Source organism: Micropterus salmoides, unplaced genomic scaffold (assembly GCF_014851395.1).
Source record: "Micropterus salmoides isolate LMB-PRFRI ecotype aquatic unplaced genomic scaffold, ASM1485139v1 Ms_hic_scaffold_2684, whole genome shotgun sequence".
Taxonomy (NCBI): Eukaryota; Metazoa; Chordata; class Actinopteri; order Centrarchiformes; family Centrarchidae; genus Micropterus; species Micropterus salmoides.
Window position 1 is genome coordinate 12,333 of NW_024041911.1, and position 18,149 is coordinate 30,481.

Below are 18,149 nucleotides of genomic sequence, written 5' to 3' on the forward strand. Positions count from 1 at the left end.
GAAACCTCCCCACCATCAGACTCACTGCTCTGAGGGAGTCTGCATGCATCTGTTTATCATTAGACAAAGGACTTTGCCAAAAGCAACGTAAATCTAAAGCATGTAGCGGGAAATTTTACACCCTAGCTGGGACAATTGGGTCATTAGTTTTTCCTATGAGAAGAGAGTTAATTTATTTATTTTATTTATATATATGAAGAACAAAGTTTATAGTTCTAATCACAAGCCTAACATCTTCAACATCACTGTATAAGTTGAATATATGTGTAAAATAATATCCAAATCATTGCAGGCTGCAAAACGTTCTTGTCCATCAGCCAAATGGCTGGTGAATGCTCATAGTTTAGCTTTTAGGCCCTGCAGTGGATAAGACGCACGCCTTTGGTGTGAGAGATCCAGGTTCAACTCCCCACTGTGACCCATCTCTGATAGCAGAACAGAACCTCTATAGCAATTGTAAGTCGCTTTGGATAAAAGTGTCAGCTAAGTGAATAAATGTAAACGTGATGAAGGCTTCTCAGACAGCAGACGGGAGTTCCAGGGTCCCACTGTTTTCTGCAGCTCTGAGCTGATGACACTGCTGGACATTGTCCCTTTGTGAAGGCCACAAGCATGACGTGTCTTCAATCTGCTGTGGTAAATTTCCTTGGATGGAAATTTCCTTACACGTTGTCTACGGTCCTCAACGCAGACCGTTTCTTTGTGCTTCTTTGAGTTTGGCAGCACATCTGGAAACCATCGTTTGGGAGACGCCGTGCTACATGATCAGGTTTCAACCTACATCTTTGATCACCATCATCATCGGTTTGTAATTGTTTAAACATACATAGGATGATATCTTTTTCTGTATATTTTGCATTTTTTAAATTTAGAACTGTAATAAATCAACGTGCATTTTTAAAAAGATTATTAACAGCATTTATCCACGTGCCTAAACTTTTCCACAGTACTGTGTGTATAAATGTACTGTGTGTGTGTGTGTGTGTGTATATTGTTACGACCCCTCTCCCTTTCTGGTTGCTTGCTGCAGGAGCTGGCAGTTTGGGAGAGCTGGTCTTAAGGGTTGATAAAGTTCCAAACATATTTGTGCATCGCCGTGAGCCCGAGAGGAGGAAGGGTCCTGGCGTGAGAAGTGCCACATGCAGCACCAAGTGACACATATTGCCCTAACATTAACTGAATTATGTGTACTCAAAATTTTAATATTTCTTTTTCCAATGACTAGCCTATACGCTCTCCACATAACCCTAACAATGCCACGTCATCATTTCAGTTGTTGAGGGAGGAAGTGAGGAAAGAACAGACAAGGAAGGTGAAGATTGTGAGGAACCTACCAGGAGCCAATGAGCCAGGAACCAGTGTGCAGGGGTCAAGTCAGCCATTAGCCAGTGTGAAAGACCTGAGGAGGAAGTTAGAAAGAGGGGAAACTCTCTCCACAGGAAGTCATTCCTGCCTGTGGCCGTCAAAGTCTTCGTCGACTCCTGCAGAGAATCAAACTGAGAAGATGTGCAGTATTCTGGTTTATTCAGCACTATTATATATTTCTATTATTATTTCTACTCTTTCTCTGTAACAACTGTAACAAAAAACTTCCTCTCAGGGATCAGTAAATTATTTCTAATTGTGAGAATGTTTACCGGGTTCACCATCTTAGTTTAGTGTGTTAGCATGCTAACATTAGCTAATTAGCAGTAAACCACCAAGCTAGCACTAGTTTGTTCATGCCTCCTAAAACGACACATAAGAGCATTTCCCTTCAGGCTACTGGACCTTAACTGCGTTGCGTAAGTCCTACGTCACTTGACAAGGCGTGGTTAACAATGTGAAAGGGTCGCAGTTTGGTTAAATTTAGGCGACAAAAACTACTTGGTTAGCTTTAGAAAACGCCGGTTTGGGTTAAAGAAAGTAAATAAAGTGAGTCACGTGACAAAAGTCAGTAATGTTGAAAATAACTTCGGCTACTTGGGTCCAGCAACAATTAATGTGTGAAAATAACGTGCTGTACAAACGACCTACATGAGGGGTCGGCAAATAACTCGGCAAATTATTTTCAAGCCATTATACGGCAGGACAGAACATGATCACATGATCAACTTAACTCGCCCTTGTCCAGCTTAGTCATTAGTGCGCACTAGTGCGACTCTTGATAGGAGGCTTGTGTGTTTGATCCCCACATACTGCAAATATTTCTCATGCTCACAGTAAAGCATGTGCGTCCCAGCAACTGATCCACATCCATCTACCTCTGGAGCTCGTCATTTCCTCAGCATCTCCAGGCAGAGGAAATTCTTACGCTTCTCCTTCAGGGGAATCAAATCTCACGCCAAGTAACAGCTATTTCAGACGTGTGTCAAGCACGCCACAGACTTTTTATGAATGTCCTTCAGATTTTTTTCAGTAAAAGCTCTCAATTAAACTCATTGCTGCAAAAAACATCACACTTTCACTAAAGAGGACATGATTATTTGAGTAACTGTTGCTGTCATGACTGAGATCTACATATTTCAGCCCCAGCCACTATTTATTTTTGCTGGCATCAAAGTCAGTTTTGGCCCGCAGGCCGCCCAACGCCGACCACGGACACATGTTGTTTTTCTGGTGAGGACAGTCTCCAGTAAAGACAGCGTGCAGCTGAGGCTGATGGGAATGTCATCAGTTCTACAGTTATTTGGTCATAAATCAAAGTGTTTTGTAACATGTTGACCTGATGATGGCGCTAGATGAAAATTCAGAGGACTGACATGTTATCACAGTAAATCCTGTGTGGATGAACCAGATTTCATCACAATCCATCCAACAGCTGCTGAGACGTTCAAGTCTGAACCACAAATGTGAACCAACCGGCCTCTGAATCTCGTCCCCCCATCACTTACATCTCGAAGGAATCCAGTGTGACCAGGTGGAAAGATGACAGCAAGCAGAACCTGTTTGGATGTTCATGTGAGCCCCGACTACTACTGATCTAAGTCTTCTCAACATCCTTTTTGTATTTTCATTTCCAACATGGTGATGAAATCAGCAGAGACGTCAGAGACGGTTTCCATTTACTTTAATCTCGCTCTACGGGGCCACAGTTAAACCAGGTCACACCTGACCGAAAGTCCACATGGTAGAAAACAAAAACACACAACATGTCCATTAAAACAGTCTGACACCAGCGGCAGGGTGACGCACACACACAAGTTCAACTCCTGGTAGTGAAATCCCCAGTTTTAACACTGTGGGTGGGAAGCCGGTGAGGGATCATATCCTTGTCAATGAGTAGCCACCAGTTTGTAGAGTTTAGGGCTCCAACAACTGATTATTTTCATTATAGATTAATATGCCAAAGAACGAGTGACAGTTTTCCACCGTCTTTTGTTTGAAAAAAGTATTAAAATTATTATCAAAATAGTTGCAGATTATTTTTCTGTCAATCGACCGATCGTTTCACCCCTTGATGGGCCGCCTGTAGAGCTGAAACGATTAGTCAATCAGCAGAAAATGATCAGTTACAACGATCGATCAATTATTAAAAGTCAATTTCAAAACACAAGTCTAAATTTCACTGGTTCTACACGCCAACATTTTTTTAATGGTACATTTGAACGCCTCATCTCTTGTTCCGGGAAACTGTGATGAACATTTTCAGATGTTTTATAGATCAGGCAACTAATCGCTTAATCGAGAAAATAACATCCAGATTAATCAACAGTAAAAATATTCGTTAGTTGAAGCCCTAACTGTGTGCACGGAGGGCGATCAAATCATGCTACAAAATGTATACTTGAAATATAAAGCAGGGAAACGTGTCAACAGTTCTTCTCCTCAGCACAGAGGGATCAACATTCGACTGACTTGATGAAAAAGGCACGTTGACGTCTCAACTGTCTGCCGTACTTCTTGGCTCGTTAGCTTCAGCTGGACGCTAGATTTATCTACATGATGCTTAAATATGTGTCTGACACATTTAAATATCCTAAATCTGACACGCTTTATTTTTCACAAACTACTCGATCCAAATACTGAAGGTCCTGGTTTCTGTCAACGCAGATCAGACTAGTAGTTGTCATAAGTGTCGGCTCTGTTTCTGTGTGAATATCTGTGTTGATGTCTCATTTTGGGAGCGGCCCACTCATCCTCAGGTCCGTCTCGGAGGCCGTTTGACTCATTGGTCCAGCGTGGGGAGTAGCGGGGGAGGGGAGGAGGAAGACGAGGGGGAGCAGCTCTCCTTCTGTCCTCCTGCCAGCGAGAAGATGGATTCCAGTCCCGCTCTGCTGGAGGATGTCTGGACCTGCTCTCCTCTGAGCGGTGGGGTCTCCTCCACTGACTGTCAGGATGAGGGGGCGTCCATCGATGCGGGGAGTAAGGGGCTCCCGTGGGAGGGTAGAAAGGAGGTGGGGGCAACAATGGCGGACTGGGAAGAATGCCGTCGTGTGGATGGTGATGGCGATGTGAGCGAGGGTTTTCTTCTCTTGGAGGGAAAGACCTGCGGGAGGGAAAACAGAGCGACAGGATGTAAGAATAATTTAGTGAGTGGGTCCACCGCTTTGGTCCAGTCTGAAACATCTCAGCAGCTGTTGGGTTGAGATGAAATGTAGACTTTCATGTTCCCCTCAGGATGAACTGTAATAACTTTAGTCATCTAGCACCATCATCAGGTCAACATGTCGATGTGTCCCACACTAAGGTTTATAACCTGCAGAATCAGTGTTTCCCATTAATTAACGAGACCACGGCGGCCCGCCACAGTCTAATTTGTTCCGCCATAGTTTTAAAATAAACCGCAAATATTTTACACATCTCATAATAACATTTCAGACCTCTAACGTTGTGTTTTGTGGGCGCTGCTGTGAGCTCGCACACTCACACACTTTGGTCTCCGACTCGAGGCGACCGCTTGGTGGTAACTATGGTAACGTTAACGGTCTGTTTCCGTCACTCGTCTGGGAGAAGGTGATTAAGCTAGCCGCGCCTAAATCTGGAATGCACACGTATTAAAGCCTTTATGGTAAATCCACTGAAACGGACCAGTGCGAGCTGACGGCAGGTTAGAGACTTTATCCTGTCAGTTTGTCTCTTTACAAAGACAAGTGCTGCAGAGAGTCCTGCCTGAAGAGAAGCTGTGAAGTCTTCATGTTACAACATTATTTATCACACTGGGTCGGACTGGATGAATTTAGCGCGAGGAGGAAACACATGTGACAACGTCCAGTTTTCAAAATAAGGCGTCTGTACAGGATGGAAATAAGATTAACTGGATTATATTCACAGAAAGTATAAAACATATTACATAATCTATTAAAATAAATAAAATGTTAGGGAAATTACTAATTCTATTTTCAATTTTTTTGAATTAGGGTTTTTAGAAAAACAATAAATAAATTTGTTGACTTTTGATGCTATTTCATCACCATTTATAGCTCTACAATGGGTTTATGATCAAATAGTTTATTAGAGCACAACTTTGTTTACTGTCTAGTCTCTTAAAATCCTGTGGTAAACACTGAGAACTGAACTGAAATGAAGTGTTTAAAGGGTTCTTGAAACATTTTAACAACTTTTTAAGACCTTTTACGACGTCAACACATATAATTTACCTTTTACGACGTCAACACATATAATTTAAGACCCAAAAGTGTCTATTTTGTTGATAGAAGACAGATGCGAGGAAGCTCTTATAATGAACAAAGCTGTATTTGGCAGCAGAGCCGGTATTACAGTATTTTTACCACAGGTAAATGACACAGGCTGTTTACACATTACAGCAGCTACTTGGGCGGATATATGCACCGGTCGCAGTATTGTGAAATGACATGTCTGTACAGTGTTGTACATAGACGAGCTCAAACAGCACCGATCATTGAACGTGTTTTTGGTGAACTGATTGTGTCCGTTTGTGAACAAGAACTCGTGCGATGCTGTTCTTAAACTCAATATAAACTATTAAAACAACAGAAAGGAAAACAGGGAAACAAAGCCAGGCGGGACTTTCCGGGCAGAGATGACACAGAGGTAAACAGGTTAATCAAATGTTTTATGGTGGGCCACTGTGAGCGACGATCTTCCCCACCAGCATTAAACGCACCTTCTGCAAATTTAGTACATGCAGCAAACTTAGGGGAAATTTAAGACACCTTCATTTCCCTTTATTTAATTTAAGACTTCTTAAGGAGCCGCTGGAAACCCGGGTTTACTGCTCATTAAATTCTGTTAGCATGCTAACACGCTAGTTCACTAATTCATCCCGATGTGAAGGAGTTAGATTGATAATATGGACATGAGGGTCTACTATTAAGTTGATTTGATTTTGATTTATTGTGGTTGTATTTTAAATCAGTGACTTCCTGGAGTCTTGTTGTCACCACGAGGTTGCCAGGAATTCAGACTCCCTTGCCAAGAAACTGTCACATCCGCGTTTTTGCACTTAATCGAGATATAACAGGTGAATCAGTGAGTTTTAAAGGTAGGTGCTTCTGTTCCCTTTAGATAGAGCAGGGCTGTCTTTGTGCTAAGCTACATATTTACTGTGCCATCTGGGTCATCAGTTCTTCAGGTGTTTGGTCATAAGTGATGGACATTAGGTGATTAGGCGATAGTCTAACGTGAGAAGCAGGGGCGGGGTTTAAAAACCGCGCCGTCGAATCGGACACATTCTACCTGCGTGAGCTTAAAACAACGACTGATCTCGCGGCATTTAAAAATAAAAAATAAAAAATACTTGTTCTAACTTCGTGCAGCAGGAGAAAAGCTCCCGCGAGGTTTCAGTGTCATGTGACATGGTGAAGTTTTGCAGCGCCGGCGAAAGTCGGACAGGATTTCTAGCCAGCATGCCTTCTTTTAAGTCCAGCATGCATCACATTAAGCCAACGCCGCATGAAGTCAAACGCACCTGTTAACATGCTGACCTGATGATGGCGCTAGACGGAAAGTCAGAGGATCAGTAAAGTTACTACAGTTCATCCTGAGGGGAACATGAAGGTCTTGGGTCAGTCAGGCTCTGACTCCCCTAAAGGCTTCTCACTATTTTAATCTTTTTATTTATTAATTACGACTGTGTGGAGGTTCAAAGGCTTTTTACCCACCAGCACAGCAGAATGAAATTCGAGCTCCTGTTCTTTTTAAACGTGCTATACAAATAAGACGGTCACATTTTTGTTTAAGCTGTCGTCTGATTGGCTGTCCCTACCTGTGGTACCAGGGGTCATTAAAGTGTGGTCGTCTCTCGTCTCTGCCGTCAGAGTCTAACGGCCGATGTGTAGCGCGGCCTCTCATTGGCTCCTGCTCAGACTCCTCCATCCCGTCGTTACTGTTTAAAAAGGTCACAAGGCGCAGACCAATAAACATCCTGCGCAGTCCAATCAATCCACAGCAGACAGTTGTGTTTTAGTATGCAATATGTCTGAAGTACCTCCTCTTCGGTCCACACCGTAGATCTTCTAGGTAGTTCTGTCTTTCTATGGCATGGCCCCGCGAGGAGTTAAACACTGAGAACAAAAGGACATTAAACTTTTCATTCAGGAACGAGCCCGACGCACCTTCAAACAGGAGACTAAAACGTCAGTACTCACACTCTACAGCCTCTTTAGGATCCATCCCATCGACATCGATCAGATACCTGCGGGTCAGACACAGCTGTTAAACACTATCCACGTTCAAACTACCACTGTGGGGTTCAAACTGCACACACCTGCAGATCAGATAGCCGGTGCGATTCAGACCGTGGGTACAGTGGACTCCGATCAGCTTGTCTGGAAAAGAAAAGGCAGTTAATGTGTGTCAGGTGCATCCGGCGTCAGATGCTGTGGCTGATTTAGTTCATCAGTCACACACAGTGTTGTACTCTCACTTCAAGGAGATATAAAAAGGAGTTCTGTGTGAAACCAGCTTCAGTAGAAACCAGGAGTTTCTCTAAATGTCTCTCTCCTGCAGCAAATAGTTCCTGTAAATAACCGACACTAATCCCTTTTTTCTGTGTGTCGACCTGAAACAAGACTTCAGCTGCTTGTGGTCTCGTGCTATTTACCAGACACATGAAGTGTTCGGGGTACAGCGGCTGAAAAAAGGTGTAAAATGTGATAAAGCTGTTGCTCCTCTAGAAAGTTACTTATTGTAAAAACATGTTTCCTTAATAGAGCTGTTGTTTTTGTTATATCAGCACAGCGAGCTCTCTCCTCTGCTGCTTTATCTTTTGATTGATGCATCGTTTTGTGAGAATTATTAACTGTAAAGTACTTTAAAGCAGCCCCTGTATCCGGTTCCTACAGGCAGACTGCATGTAGCCAGAAAGACCAAACTGAGGGCAAAAAAGCCTTCTAGACTCTGCTCGTTAAGCTTTTTGCTCACGATGCGATCGAAGGGAACGCAGGCGAGTGTTTCACATTAACGGGACTCCAGGCAAACGCCGTCATTAAGCCGTCGCTCTGCAGTTACACCGCCAGGTTGGCGGAGGGGTTCCACTGATGCTGAGTTTCTTCTTCTTCGTTGGTGCAGGCTACCACAAACGGTGGCCACTGAAACTGAGCGGATCACGTTGGAGGTATGGCTGGAAATGCGTAGGAGAAAATGTGATGCCACAAAGACGACCAATCACAGTTCTTGCGGCCTGCGTCACAGTTTTCGGGGAGCCAGGATAGATTTGATGCTGAAGTATAAATTGCCCTTAGGCTTAGCGAGAGAGAGGGGGCGTGTCCTCCCCACTGCGAGTGGAAATAACACCTTTAAATAACCGAATAACGGCCTCGTTCTAGCAGCAGCGTTTCTCACCGTTATCTGCGTTGTCTCGTAGAAACTTGCGTACGACACGTTTGAAGCGGAGGATCGTATCGTCGCTGGGAACCTCATGACCAGCTGTGAAGATCTTCACAAACAGCAGCGACTCCGGTAAGTCCTGCACACAGGAAACAGAGTTTATATCACTTTAAATATGATGTAATATAATAAAATGTGTGTGTGTGTGTGTTTACCTGTAGGTTGTAGTAGCGCGTGGTGAAGGTCAGGTCAACGATCAAACCCAGGTCTAAGTTTTCTTTGTTCAAAGTGTCCCGCAGCTCCCAGGGACCAAAGACATCAGAACACGGGAGCTGGCGGTTCAAAGACTAGAGAAAGCACACCGATGGTCATCAGCAGCTGTAAACTCGCTGCTCACTCACAAACACGACTGCAAAAGAAAGATTTAAACAATTAAACTTCCTGTTACCTGTTTCAGCGGCACTTTGAAGGCAATGAAACGCGTCCCGTGAAGTCTTTTCCCAACAGCTTTGTAGTCCAGCCACCTGTAGGGAAGGAAAAACAAAACAACCAGTGAGCCTCACTTGTTCCTTCATCCCCGTAAACACGCTGTAGTTTATTCTGACTCACAAATACTCACTAGAGCACACGTGGATTCATCCGCCGCTGAAAATAGTCCCCAAAAGATGCTCTAATTCCTGCTGTTTGTCTGATAGAAACTACAGCGAGCAGCTGTTTGAGGCGCCTTTTTAAACATTTTATCTGTGAGGACTTTTTAAAAGATTTTACGTCTTCAGGTGAAAGAGGAGCTGTTTGGTTTCTGGAAGAGCAAACCAAGACAGGCCAATCACTGGTTTTAGCTGACAGATCTGTAGGTACGGTGGATCAGCAACATCCAGTGCTGGGGTATTTGTGTTTATTTTTACACATTAAAATGTCCCAAACACAAATCTTCATCACAAGTGTTTATGTGTCGATGTTAAATACATTTTGATAGGGTATCAGTATCGATTGAGCTCTCCAGTTTCCGGGGCCTTTCAACAATGTGGTCAGACAACAAAATACAACAGCAACAGGATGAAATGCTGAAAATAACATCCTCGTCATTTAATGGTTATTTAACTACTTTAAAAAGGGTGAAACAGTCAGTTTAATGCCTCCTCTACATTTTCCCAGTCTGAATATTAAACTTCAGACCAACTATCAGCCTGGAGATACAGAGGAGTTTAGTGCTTAGCTCTACAAAATGAAAGTTAGCTCAACATTACAGATGAGAGGTGTGGCTTTGTGTTGCTCACCTGTCCGGTATCCCGTTTTTCTTCTGGTATCGAGACATTTCCAACTTGTTCCTCTACCGTAGCCCGTTTTTACCAGAACTACCCTGAAAAGAGCTGAAAGTTACCACGTGTAGCTTCAGCCCGCAGCTAGCATGCTTCTAGGTTCAAACTGGTGTTTCTGTGATCGGCTGCTTCTCTGTAAACTCCGGCCGGACGCACAGAAAGAGTCTCTGAATCTTTCAGCAAACTATCTGAGCGCCGGTTTCCATGTTGATCAGGACTGAAGACAGTCAGTCTGCTGCTGCTGTTGCTGCTGCTGCACACCGGCTGTCTGCGGAGCACAGCCGGCTGCAGTCGCGTGCGGATGACGCAACCACACCAGTGGACGTCACGTGAATCCCCCCCCCCCGCTTCGTTTAGCCACGTGATAGAAAAATCCACTAGATGTCGCAACAACAACAACAACAATAATAATCTTTATTTTCTAAAAACATGTTACAAAGTGTTTCACAAGTGCAAAGACAATAAAATGCGTATAAAATAGATAATAAGACAGAAGGTGAAAACAAGACAACAGTTAAAATAAAGTTTAAAAAAATGCGAAATAATTGCTGCAAAATATGTCTGACAACCAGTGGAACCTCAGACTGACAAATAATTGTACAGATTTTCAAATTATTATTATTTTGATCGTTTGATATTTTAGTAATTGTTTTGTTTTTACATTTGATACTGATTTCTTTATTTTTTTGTCTATTAATATAAACACACACATACGTTACTGTTTCATTTATTTATTTTATTTTTATTTTTTATGTATATTTTTTAACACACACACTTACCGTTTTATTTATTTATTTTATTTTAATTTTTTATATATATTTTTTAACACATACACACACACGCTTACTATTTTATTTATTTATAATATTTTTGTATTTTTTAACACACACTGACACACGCTTACTGTTTTGTTTATTTATTTTATTTTTAATATATTTTTATTTTTTAACACACACAAACACACACACACAAACACACACGCTTACTATTTTATTTATTTATTTTATTTATAATATTTTTGTATTTTTTAACACACACTGACACACGCTTACTGTTTTGTTTATTTATTTTATTTTTAATATATTTTTATTTTTAACACACACAAACACACACACAAAACACACATGCTTACTATTTTATTTATTTATTTTATTTATAATATTTTTGTATTTTTTAACACACACTGACACACGCTTACTGTTTTCTTTATTTATTTTATTTTAATATATTTTTATTTTTTAACACAAACACACAAACACACACGCTTACTATTTTATTTATTTATCTTATTTATAATATTTTTGTATTTTTTAACACACACCGACACACGCTTACTGTTTTGTTTATTTATTTTATTTTTAATATATTTTTTATAACACACACACGCTTACTGTTTTATTTATTTATTTTATTTTAACTTTTAATATTTCTTTTTTTTTAAACACAAACACACATACACTTTGATTACTTTACGCTTTAATTGTTTAATGAAATGTATGGGGCTGATTGTTCTTATGTTGTGTATATATGATGCTTTGGCAATGTTGTTATTACATTCATGCCAATAAACGTAATTTAATAATAACAGCAAACGCTTTGTCCCCTTTGGTTTTCAGTCGAGAGTCTGGAACAAACAAAAGACCTCCGCCCGAGGATCTCAAGGTACGAGCTGGTGCATATGGGACTAAAAGGAGATACAGCAGGGCTTTAAAAGTAATTAAAGTCGATTCTAAAATATAGTGGGAGCCAGTGTGTGAGATCATATTTCTTTGTTCTGGTTAAAAGGCGAGATGACAAATTCAACTGTACTCTAATCACAATGAAACTTTACAAGCTTCAACAGAAATAGAAGCTTTTATTTAATTACAATTTTTCTGTTTAAAAAAGATTTGCATATCATGTAAATCCACTTTCCAACACATTAATAAGAGCAGGTGGATTTTTTTGGGGGGGGTTATTGTGATACTATACCAAATGGCCAGACATTTACAAAACAGTTTATCAAAAGATATTAATTTTATATATTTATTCAGATTCCCCACATATTCAGAGAAAAAAAAATCCCACACAAAATGAGAATGATAAAAGATTTTTTTAAAAACCTCAGTTAATTTCTTGATATAAGACCTCAGAAACAGTAAAATTCTGATGATCTAACTGCTTTGTTGGGCGAGGGAAATTACTGGGTTTACAGGAAACATGTTGATTTGAGAAAACAGCTGTTAAAGATTAGCTAACCCTCCAGAAAAACACTTCCCATCATTAAAATGACACATGGACACACCTCTGATGGAAGACATCTGAACTGTGCTCTAGAAAACAAACCTTCGTGACATGGACTCAGTCAGCGTCTCTAATGACTTATTTTGAGCACATCAGAAACTCACAGGTGTGATTGACAGGTTTGATTATGGAGCATGCAAAAGTTCCTGCGTTTAAAGATGCAAATTAAATTAAAGTAGACAAAACAGAAAGACGAATGATTCACAAACCAGAAGTGGAAAATTACTGATGTTTTTCTTCACTGCAACCGGTGGGACTTGATTAGTGACGTTGCTTTTCTTGGCAGGGAAGGTTAAATACAAATCACTAGACTGGACTTCTGATTGAACAAAGCTGCGGCTAACTGATTAAGATTCAGCCTTCTGGCAATCTGCAAACATAGAGTCGAGAAAGTTCTTCACACAATTAAAATAAGAGAACAATAAAACTAAAACCTGATACATAATGCACAACAACAAGGACATAAAATCAATGCATACATGAACAATTTATTAAGATGCTGGAGGGACTTAAACAAAACGATAAAACCCTTCAAACAGATCAAAGCCAGACTAAATGTTGTTACCAGCTGGATGAGATTTAGCAAATTTTACTACTAATTATGGAAATCTGTTGAATTAAATATGATTCTCTAAACTCCATCTGTTTTAATTACTTCGGATTGTCACCTGCTGGCTGAATTTTGTGTTTCTCTTTAAAGAAATAAAAATATTCCCACCATAAATTGATGCCTAAAAGGTGTTTAATCCCAAACTTTTCTAGGTAGGACCCCGACTTAATGTGTGTCGCCTCCATTGGTGAAGCAAAACCCACGTGCTTTCATTTCAACAACAAAATAACTCTCACATTTTTGATACTTTGAGCACATTTTGTTGAAACACTTCTGCACTTTTGAATTCAGGACTTTTACTTCTAATTGATTCTTTTTAAACTATGATATTTCTGCTTTTACTCAAGTAAAGGATTTGAGCACTTCTTCCACGAATGGCGTGGACTTCAAAAGACTTTAAACTGAAAGTAAATTGTTGACCTTTAAACAGAAGTCGCGCCACGAGATGTCACGCAGCTGATGGAGTTTGCCCTGTTACATTTCCACACTTCAAAAGCTGATCATAAAAACTTTAAAATTAAGTTTAAACTGTGAGGTTAAAGGAGAACTCCATTGTTTTCCACATCTGCGAGGGTTTCCAGGTGTTGGGGAGTTCTGTGAAAGGTAGAGTTTAAAGCCTTCATTGTCTCCGGAGGGAGACTGAGCTCTAGTGCTGCTGCATTTACTGAACTTTCAGCCTTAACTTCCAACATGGATCAAACTCCACCTGCTGAAGATGACCACGTGCTTTTGATCTCAGAGATTACCTGATACTGAAGGATACTGATTAAACACTGTGGTGAGACCAGGTTCCTCCCACTGGAAGCCTCCTGAAACTGATCAAGACCACAGTAGACCAGCACTGATTCATCTGGAAAAGCAAACACCTGAAGGGCAACACACCTGAGAGAGTTATGTAACACCATCCTGCATCAGCCTGCAGAGGAAAGTCCATATGTGGTGAGACGGGTGTGACTGGAGGTACGGCTACAACTTTACAGCTGTGCTAGCAGTGACTCCAGGGACACAAAGTTAGAGAGAGACATAACGGACGCCTGCATCAGACCTTCCACGGATACAGGAAGAAGCAGCTTGATACGTTGAGGTGTTTGGAGAGCTATGCTGCAGCGGAGAGGCCTGCTGGATGGCAGAGGGGAGTGTAACAGGGCAGTGTTGGTGTCTGTGGCAGAGTTTGACCCCGGGGTGAGGCTGGGGAGGAGGCCTGGAGCCGAGAGGGACGCCAAGAGGCTCCACCGGACCCTCAGCAAACTGGGCTTCGAGGTGGACATCCACGCTGACCTCGGCGGAGACGAAATCTACGAGTTGTTTCTGAAAGGTGAGGCACACTCCCATTCAGTTTCTATGGTTTATTAGGATACAAATCTGCCTTTACACATCAGTATACAGATTAAATACCCACATAGGAACACGGACTATCCATTACTGTGCAGAGTACACATGCTTTTACTTTATTTAAACATTTATTGGAACTGTCTGATTAAAGCATTTAGATTTCAGATTTATAATCCTTTCTTTTCTGGTGCCACTGATCTTCTTATGCTTTCAGAACGACAAACACATTACGAAACTGCTTCTGTGTATTTACAACCTGGACACACACCCAGATATCAATCAGACTGAAAGTTCACGCGGTGTTTTAGCTGCTTATCACTAATAGATAACGTGATCATTAGGTCGTGTAATCATGTTCCTGTGCAGGCATTTGTTAGAAACTAATAGAACAGGACTGTCTCAGTTAATGTTAACAAAGACAAGAGTCTGGCACAGAGCCTGAGCCTGATGTTCTGCACGTGCATGCCTGACCTGACACGTACCTCATACCATTCCACGTTTAGTCACGTCTCGACAGTCAATAATGGGCGAGCGAAGTGTGTAATTGATGAGCATGTGTCATGTCGTGTGTTTGTGCTGCAGAGAGCCGGCGGCCTGTGAAGGACTGTTTCCTGGGCGTCTTGTCGTCTCACGGGGAGGAGGGCTGCGTGTTCGGAGCTGACGGGAAAGCCGTCCAACTCGCTCGTGTCTTCAGATATTTTGACAGCGAATGTATGGAGAAAAAGGCCAAAGTGTTCCTCATACAGGTGTTCAGGTTCATAAGGTTTCAGCTCACAGTCTTCTGTACACATTTCATCTGACCTCAACTGAAAAGTTGAATTAAAGAAAAGTTGTATATTGTCATGATCTCAGTCTTACATGAGGTCAGTTTGGGTCACCCTGAGGTCACAAAACCATGCTTGTACTTCAGGATCTCTGTAACTGAGGACTTGTTGCTGTCTCTGCAGGCGTGTCGGGGAGACGGTCTGGATGACGGGGTGGAGGTGGATTCAGCTGGAGACACCGCAGAGTGCAGCTTCTCAGAGTATCTCTCTGTTCCTGTAGATACAGCTGTGATGTACGCCACAGCACCGGGTAAACCCAAGTCCATCCACCAGTTAGAGTCTCTGTGAAACTAATATACCTGCTTGATGACGGCTAACACACTAGCCGGGAACATGTCAGCACTAGTCAGTCAGAATAGCTCTCTAACATCTCTGGCAGTTTGTTCTCCGTTTCATTTCACTGAATAAAGTGTTAAATGTACAGGTGATAAAATTATCTAAGCTTGCAACCCCTTATTTGCTTAGCCGCAACAGGACAAAAACACCTTGTTGTGCGATCGACTTTCATTTACTCTTTTTTCCAAAGCGATTTACATTTGAGGAACAACATACATTAAGCGTCAATACAGCACGAGATCTACAACTGACAGTACATACTAGTAAGTGTAAGGACCAGATTTGTGAAATGAAAACCGGGGACAGTTTTGGTTTGGTGGTCAGTTGGCCATGTCATTAAAAAATCTAATGATATTATATATGAAATAAAGAAGGGGGAAAGTTTATATAATCTGATATATAGCCCTCGTGAATATAATCATGTCATTTCAGGGCAGAAAATCCTTTCAGTCAATAAGTAGAGGCTACAAAAAACTTTCTGGCAAGGAAATACTGCATTTTATGTGTTTTTCTGTCCATTTAAAGGTATTTTAATCTTATCTTTCTGGCTAACACCTTAAACAGTCTATGATTAACACACTGTTAAAAACGGGGACAGCTCCAGACGGGGATATCTGGCCTACGTCTGCAATAAATACTAGCAAGAGCTCATAGCACATATCGCATCACTGGGGTAAATACCTCAGGAAAGAAGTAGGAGTTAATCAATACAAGAGAATTGTAGGGGATAGAAGAAGAAGAGCACAGGAAGTGCATGTTAGAGGTTAGAGGTCTGTCACATAACAGCAGCAAACAGCCTTTTGTTGAGCAGTTTGTACTCTGAAAAGTAAAATAAATGCTGATGTTATTATCAGCGCGATTATTTAAAAAGCTAAGATGCTTCCTATTAGTTTTTTTTTTTGTTACTACATTATTATTTAGTTTAAATAAATTGATTTTGTGACCTTTTGCTGTTTTAAACACGGGTGTAACCAGCGGGATCAGAAAACTAGACAAGACCAGTTATAATCCATTATTCCTCTCCAGCTGCTTCGATAATGCCCAACCTGAATGGCTAGATTTACTATTTGAAACATGCCTTTGTGTGATTTATCTGAGAAAAGAGAAACAGTTTAAATAATCCGAAAATAAGGATTTAAAATATCAACCCAATGCTTGGATCCATGGTCTAGGGAACAGGGGCGCCATCCGGAGGGGGGGGGGGGGGGGGGCACGTCCACCCTGATAAAATTGGTGCCCCCCCCCACCCTCCCAGCAAGGTGCATATGCATAAAGTGTGCTATATGCACCTTAGAGTTAAGTATGTGTTGTAATATTTAGCTAGTAAAGGATTTCCAGCCCCATCTGGCCACCCACATGAACATTTCTTGGGCCCACTGCTTGGAAATCAAAAGTATTTACACATATTTATATTTAGGGACTGCAGATGAATTAGCTTGAAGCAACAATCCAATGGTAATGGTAATGTTTTATACGCTGACGCTTTTAAATAAATGCATGTATGGATGATGGTTTGAGCTTCTTTCCTCCGTCCTCTCCTCAGGTTACGCAGCTTTCATGCACCAGCTGAGTGGATCCGTCTTCCTCCAGACTTTCTGCACTTTGTTAGAGGAGGAGGGCAATCGCAACCTGGAGCTGACCCGCCTCATGACCCGCCTCGCCCACAGTGTGGCCTACACCTTCCAGGCCAAAGGCCGCGTCCTGGGTGGAAGAAGGAGATGCCGTGCCTCCTGACCCGACTGACCCGGAAGTGTTCCCGTTCGCTGAGCCGGGGAAAGACGGCGCCTGTACGTGACTGAACGGATGAATCACCAGGACATGCAGATCGATGAGAGAAGACAAGCTACCAGACTCTGTGAGCAACTGATGTCTGCGGATGGTTTTAGAGAAGAAGAACTGAGAAACCTTATATTTTCTCTTGAAGCTCCAAAGACGTCAAGGAAATGTCTCCTGAAATATTCAATTTAAATGTAAAGCTTTATTTAATACACAGGTGTAAGGAGTAGGAGGAGGCGTATATTCGGAAACTAACAATAAAGAACGAATATATTGTTTTAACTTGAGTAAAGTAAAAGTAAATATGTCGTACACCACTCTGTTTTATAAAAAGACATCATTTTGAATTTAAACAGTAACATTTACAGTAAATGAGTAAATGTAATGTAAAAGAAAATAGTTTTTAACTAAGCTATCAGGACACTAAACGCATTAAAGTCCGTACTTGTGACTGTAGGCTGCTTTTTTACTTCCTTTTTCATTGTCTGTGTGACGTATTCCTGTCCAATAGCAGAATAGTAACAGCTACTTTGTGCCACGTTTGTTTATATGTGACCTGCCAAGGGACTGCAGATGAAAAATGATCTGGTAAAATACATGACATGGTAACGTTTATGTTTAATATTTTAAATCCTTCATTTATAATTGAGATGAATAGAGAAAATCCATTTGTTTTGTTTTGTGCTTGATGATCACATTTTATAAAAACAAGCATTATAGAAACAAAAACAGAGACACAGAAATAAACTTAAAACTGGGTTCAGGAAGCAACCAACATTTCCAAATTTAATTCCATATTTATTTTGTGAGAAGGCTTATAATTAGGGCTAGGGTATTTTATGAATTTTAATTGTGTATTTATTTTATTTTATTGTATTTTTATAATTGTGTATTTTAATGTGTGTCTTATGTGTTTTTTATCCAATTCTGCAAACTATA

The 18,149-nt window shown here is 41.1% G+C and overlaps 2 protein-coding genes across 2 annotated transcripts; one reads left to right on the forward strand and one right to left on the reverse strand.

Annotated features, from left to right (window-relative positions):
* Positions 1–2,470: 2,470 nt before the first annotated feature.
* Positions 2,471–10,349, reverse strand: LOC119919357 (RNA/RNP complex-1-interacting phosphatase-like). Its single transcript, XM_038739761.1, has 9 exons — positions 10,008–10,349; positions 9,179–9,254; positions 8,946–9,077; positions 8,746–8,869; positions 7,670–7,730; positions 7,551–7,597; positions 7,391–7,466; positions 7,169–7,288; positions 2,471–4,468 (listed from the first exon to the last, which is right to left on the reverse strand). Exons 1-9 carry the CDS (start codon positions 10,043–10,045, stop codon positions 4,039–4,041), a joined length of 1,104 nt encoding a protein of 367 aa, XP_038595689.1. The 5' UTR covers positions 10,046–10,349; the 3' UTR covers positions 2,471–4,038.
* Positions 10,350–13,901: 3,552 nt separating this feature from the next.
* On the forward strand, positions 13,902–15,119 carry LOC119919358 (caspase-3-like). The gene is made up of 2 exons (XM_038739762.1): positions 13,902–14,257; positions 14,857–15,119. The coding sequence occupies exons 1-2, from the start codon at positions 14,041–14,043 to the stop codon at positions 15,072–15,074; spliced, it is 435 nt and encodes a 144-aa protein (XP_038595690.1). The 5' UTR covers positions 13,902–14,040; the 3' UTR covers positions 15,075–15,119.
* Positions 15,120–18,149: the final 3,030 nt, after the last annotated feature.

What these genes read in the sequence shown, in the direction of transcription:
- LOC119919357 (XM_038739761.1), bottom strand. Translation starts at nt 10,045, where the DNA reads ATGTCTCGATACCAGAAGAAAAACGGGATACCGGACAG. An exon ending in ACGAGACAACGCAGATAACG is followed by an intron (nt 7,731 to 8,745) that starts GTGAGAAACGCT and finishes TTTCTTTTCCAG; the next exon opens with ACAAGCTGATCGGAGTCCAC. An exon ending in AATGACCCCTGGTACCACAG is followed by an intron (nt 4,469 to 7,168) that starts GTAGGGACAGCC and finishes TCCCTCCCGCAG; the next exon opens with GTCTTTCCCTCCAAGAGAAG.
- LOC119919358 (XM_038739762.1), top strand. Translation starts at nt 14,041, where the DNA reads ATGCTGCAGCGGAGAGGCCTGCTGGATGGCAGAGGGGAGTGTAACAGG. An exon ending in CTACGAGTTGTTTCTGAAAG is followed by an intron (nt 14,258 to 14,856) that starts GTGAGGCACACT and finishes TTTGTGCTGCAG; the next exon opens with AGAGCCGGCGGCCTGTGAAG.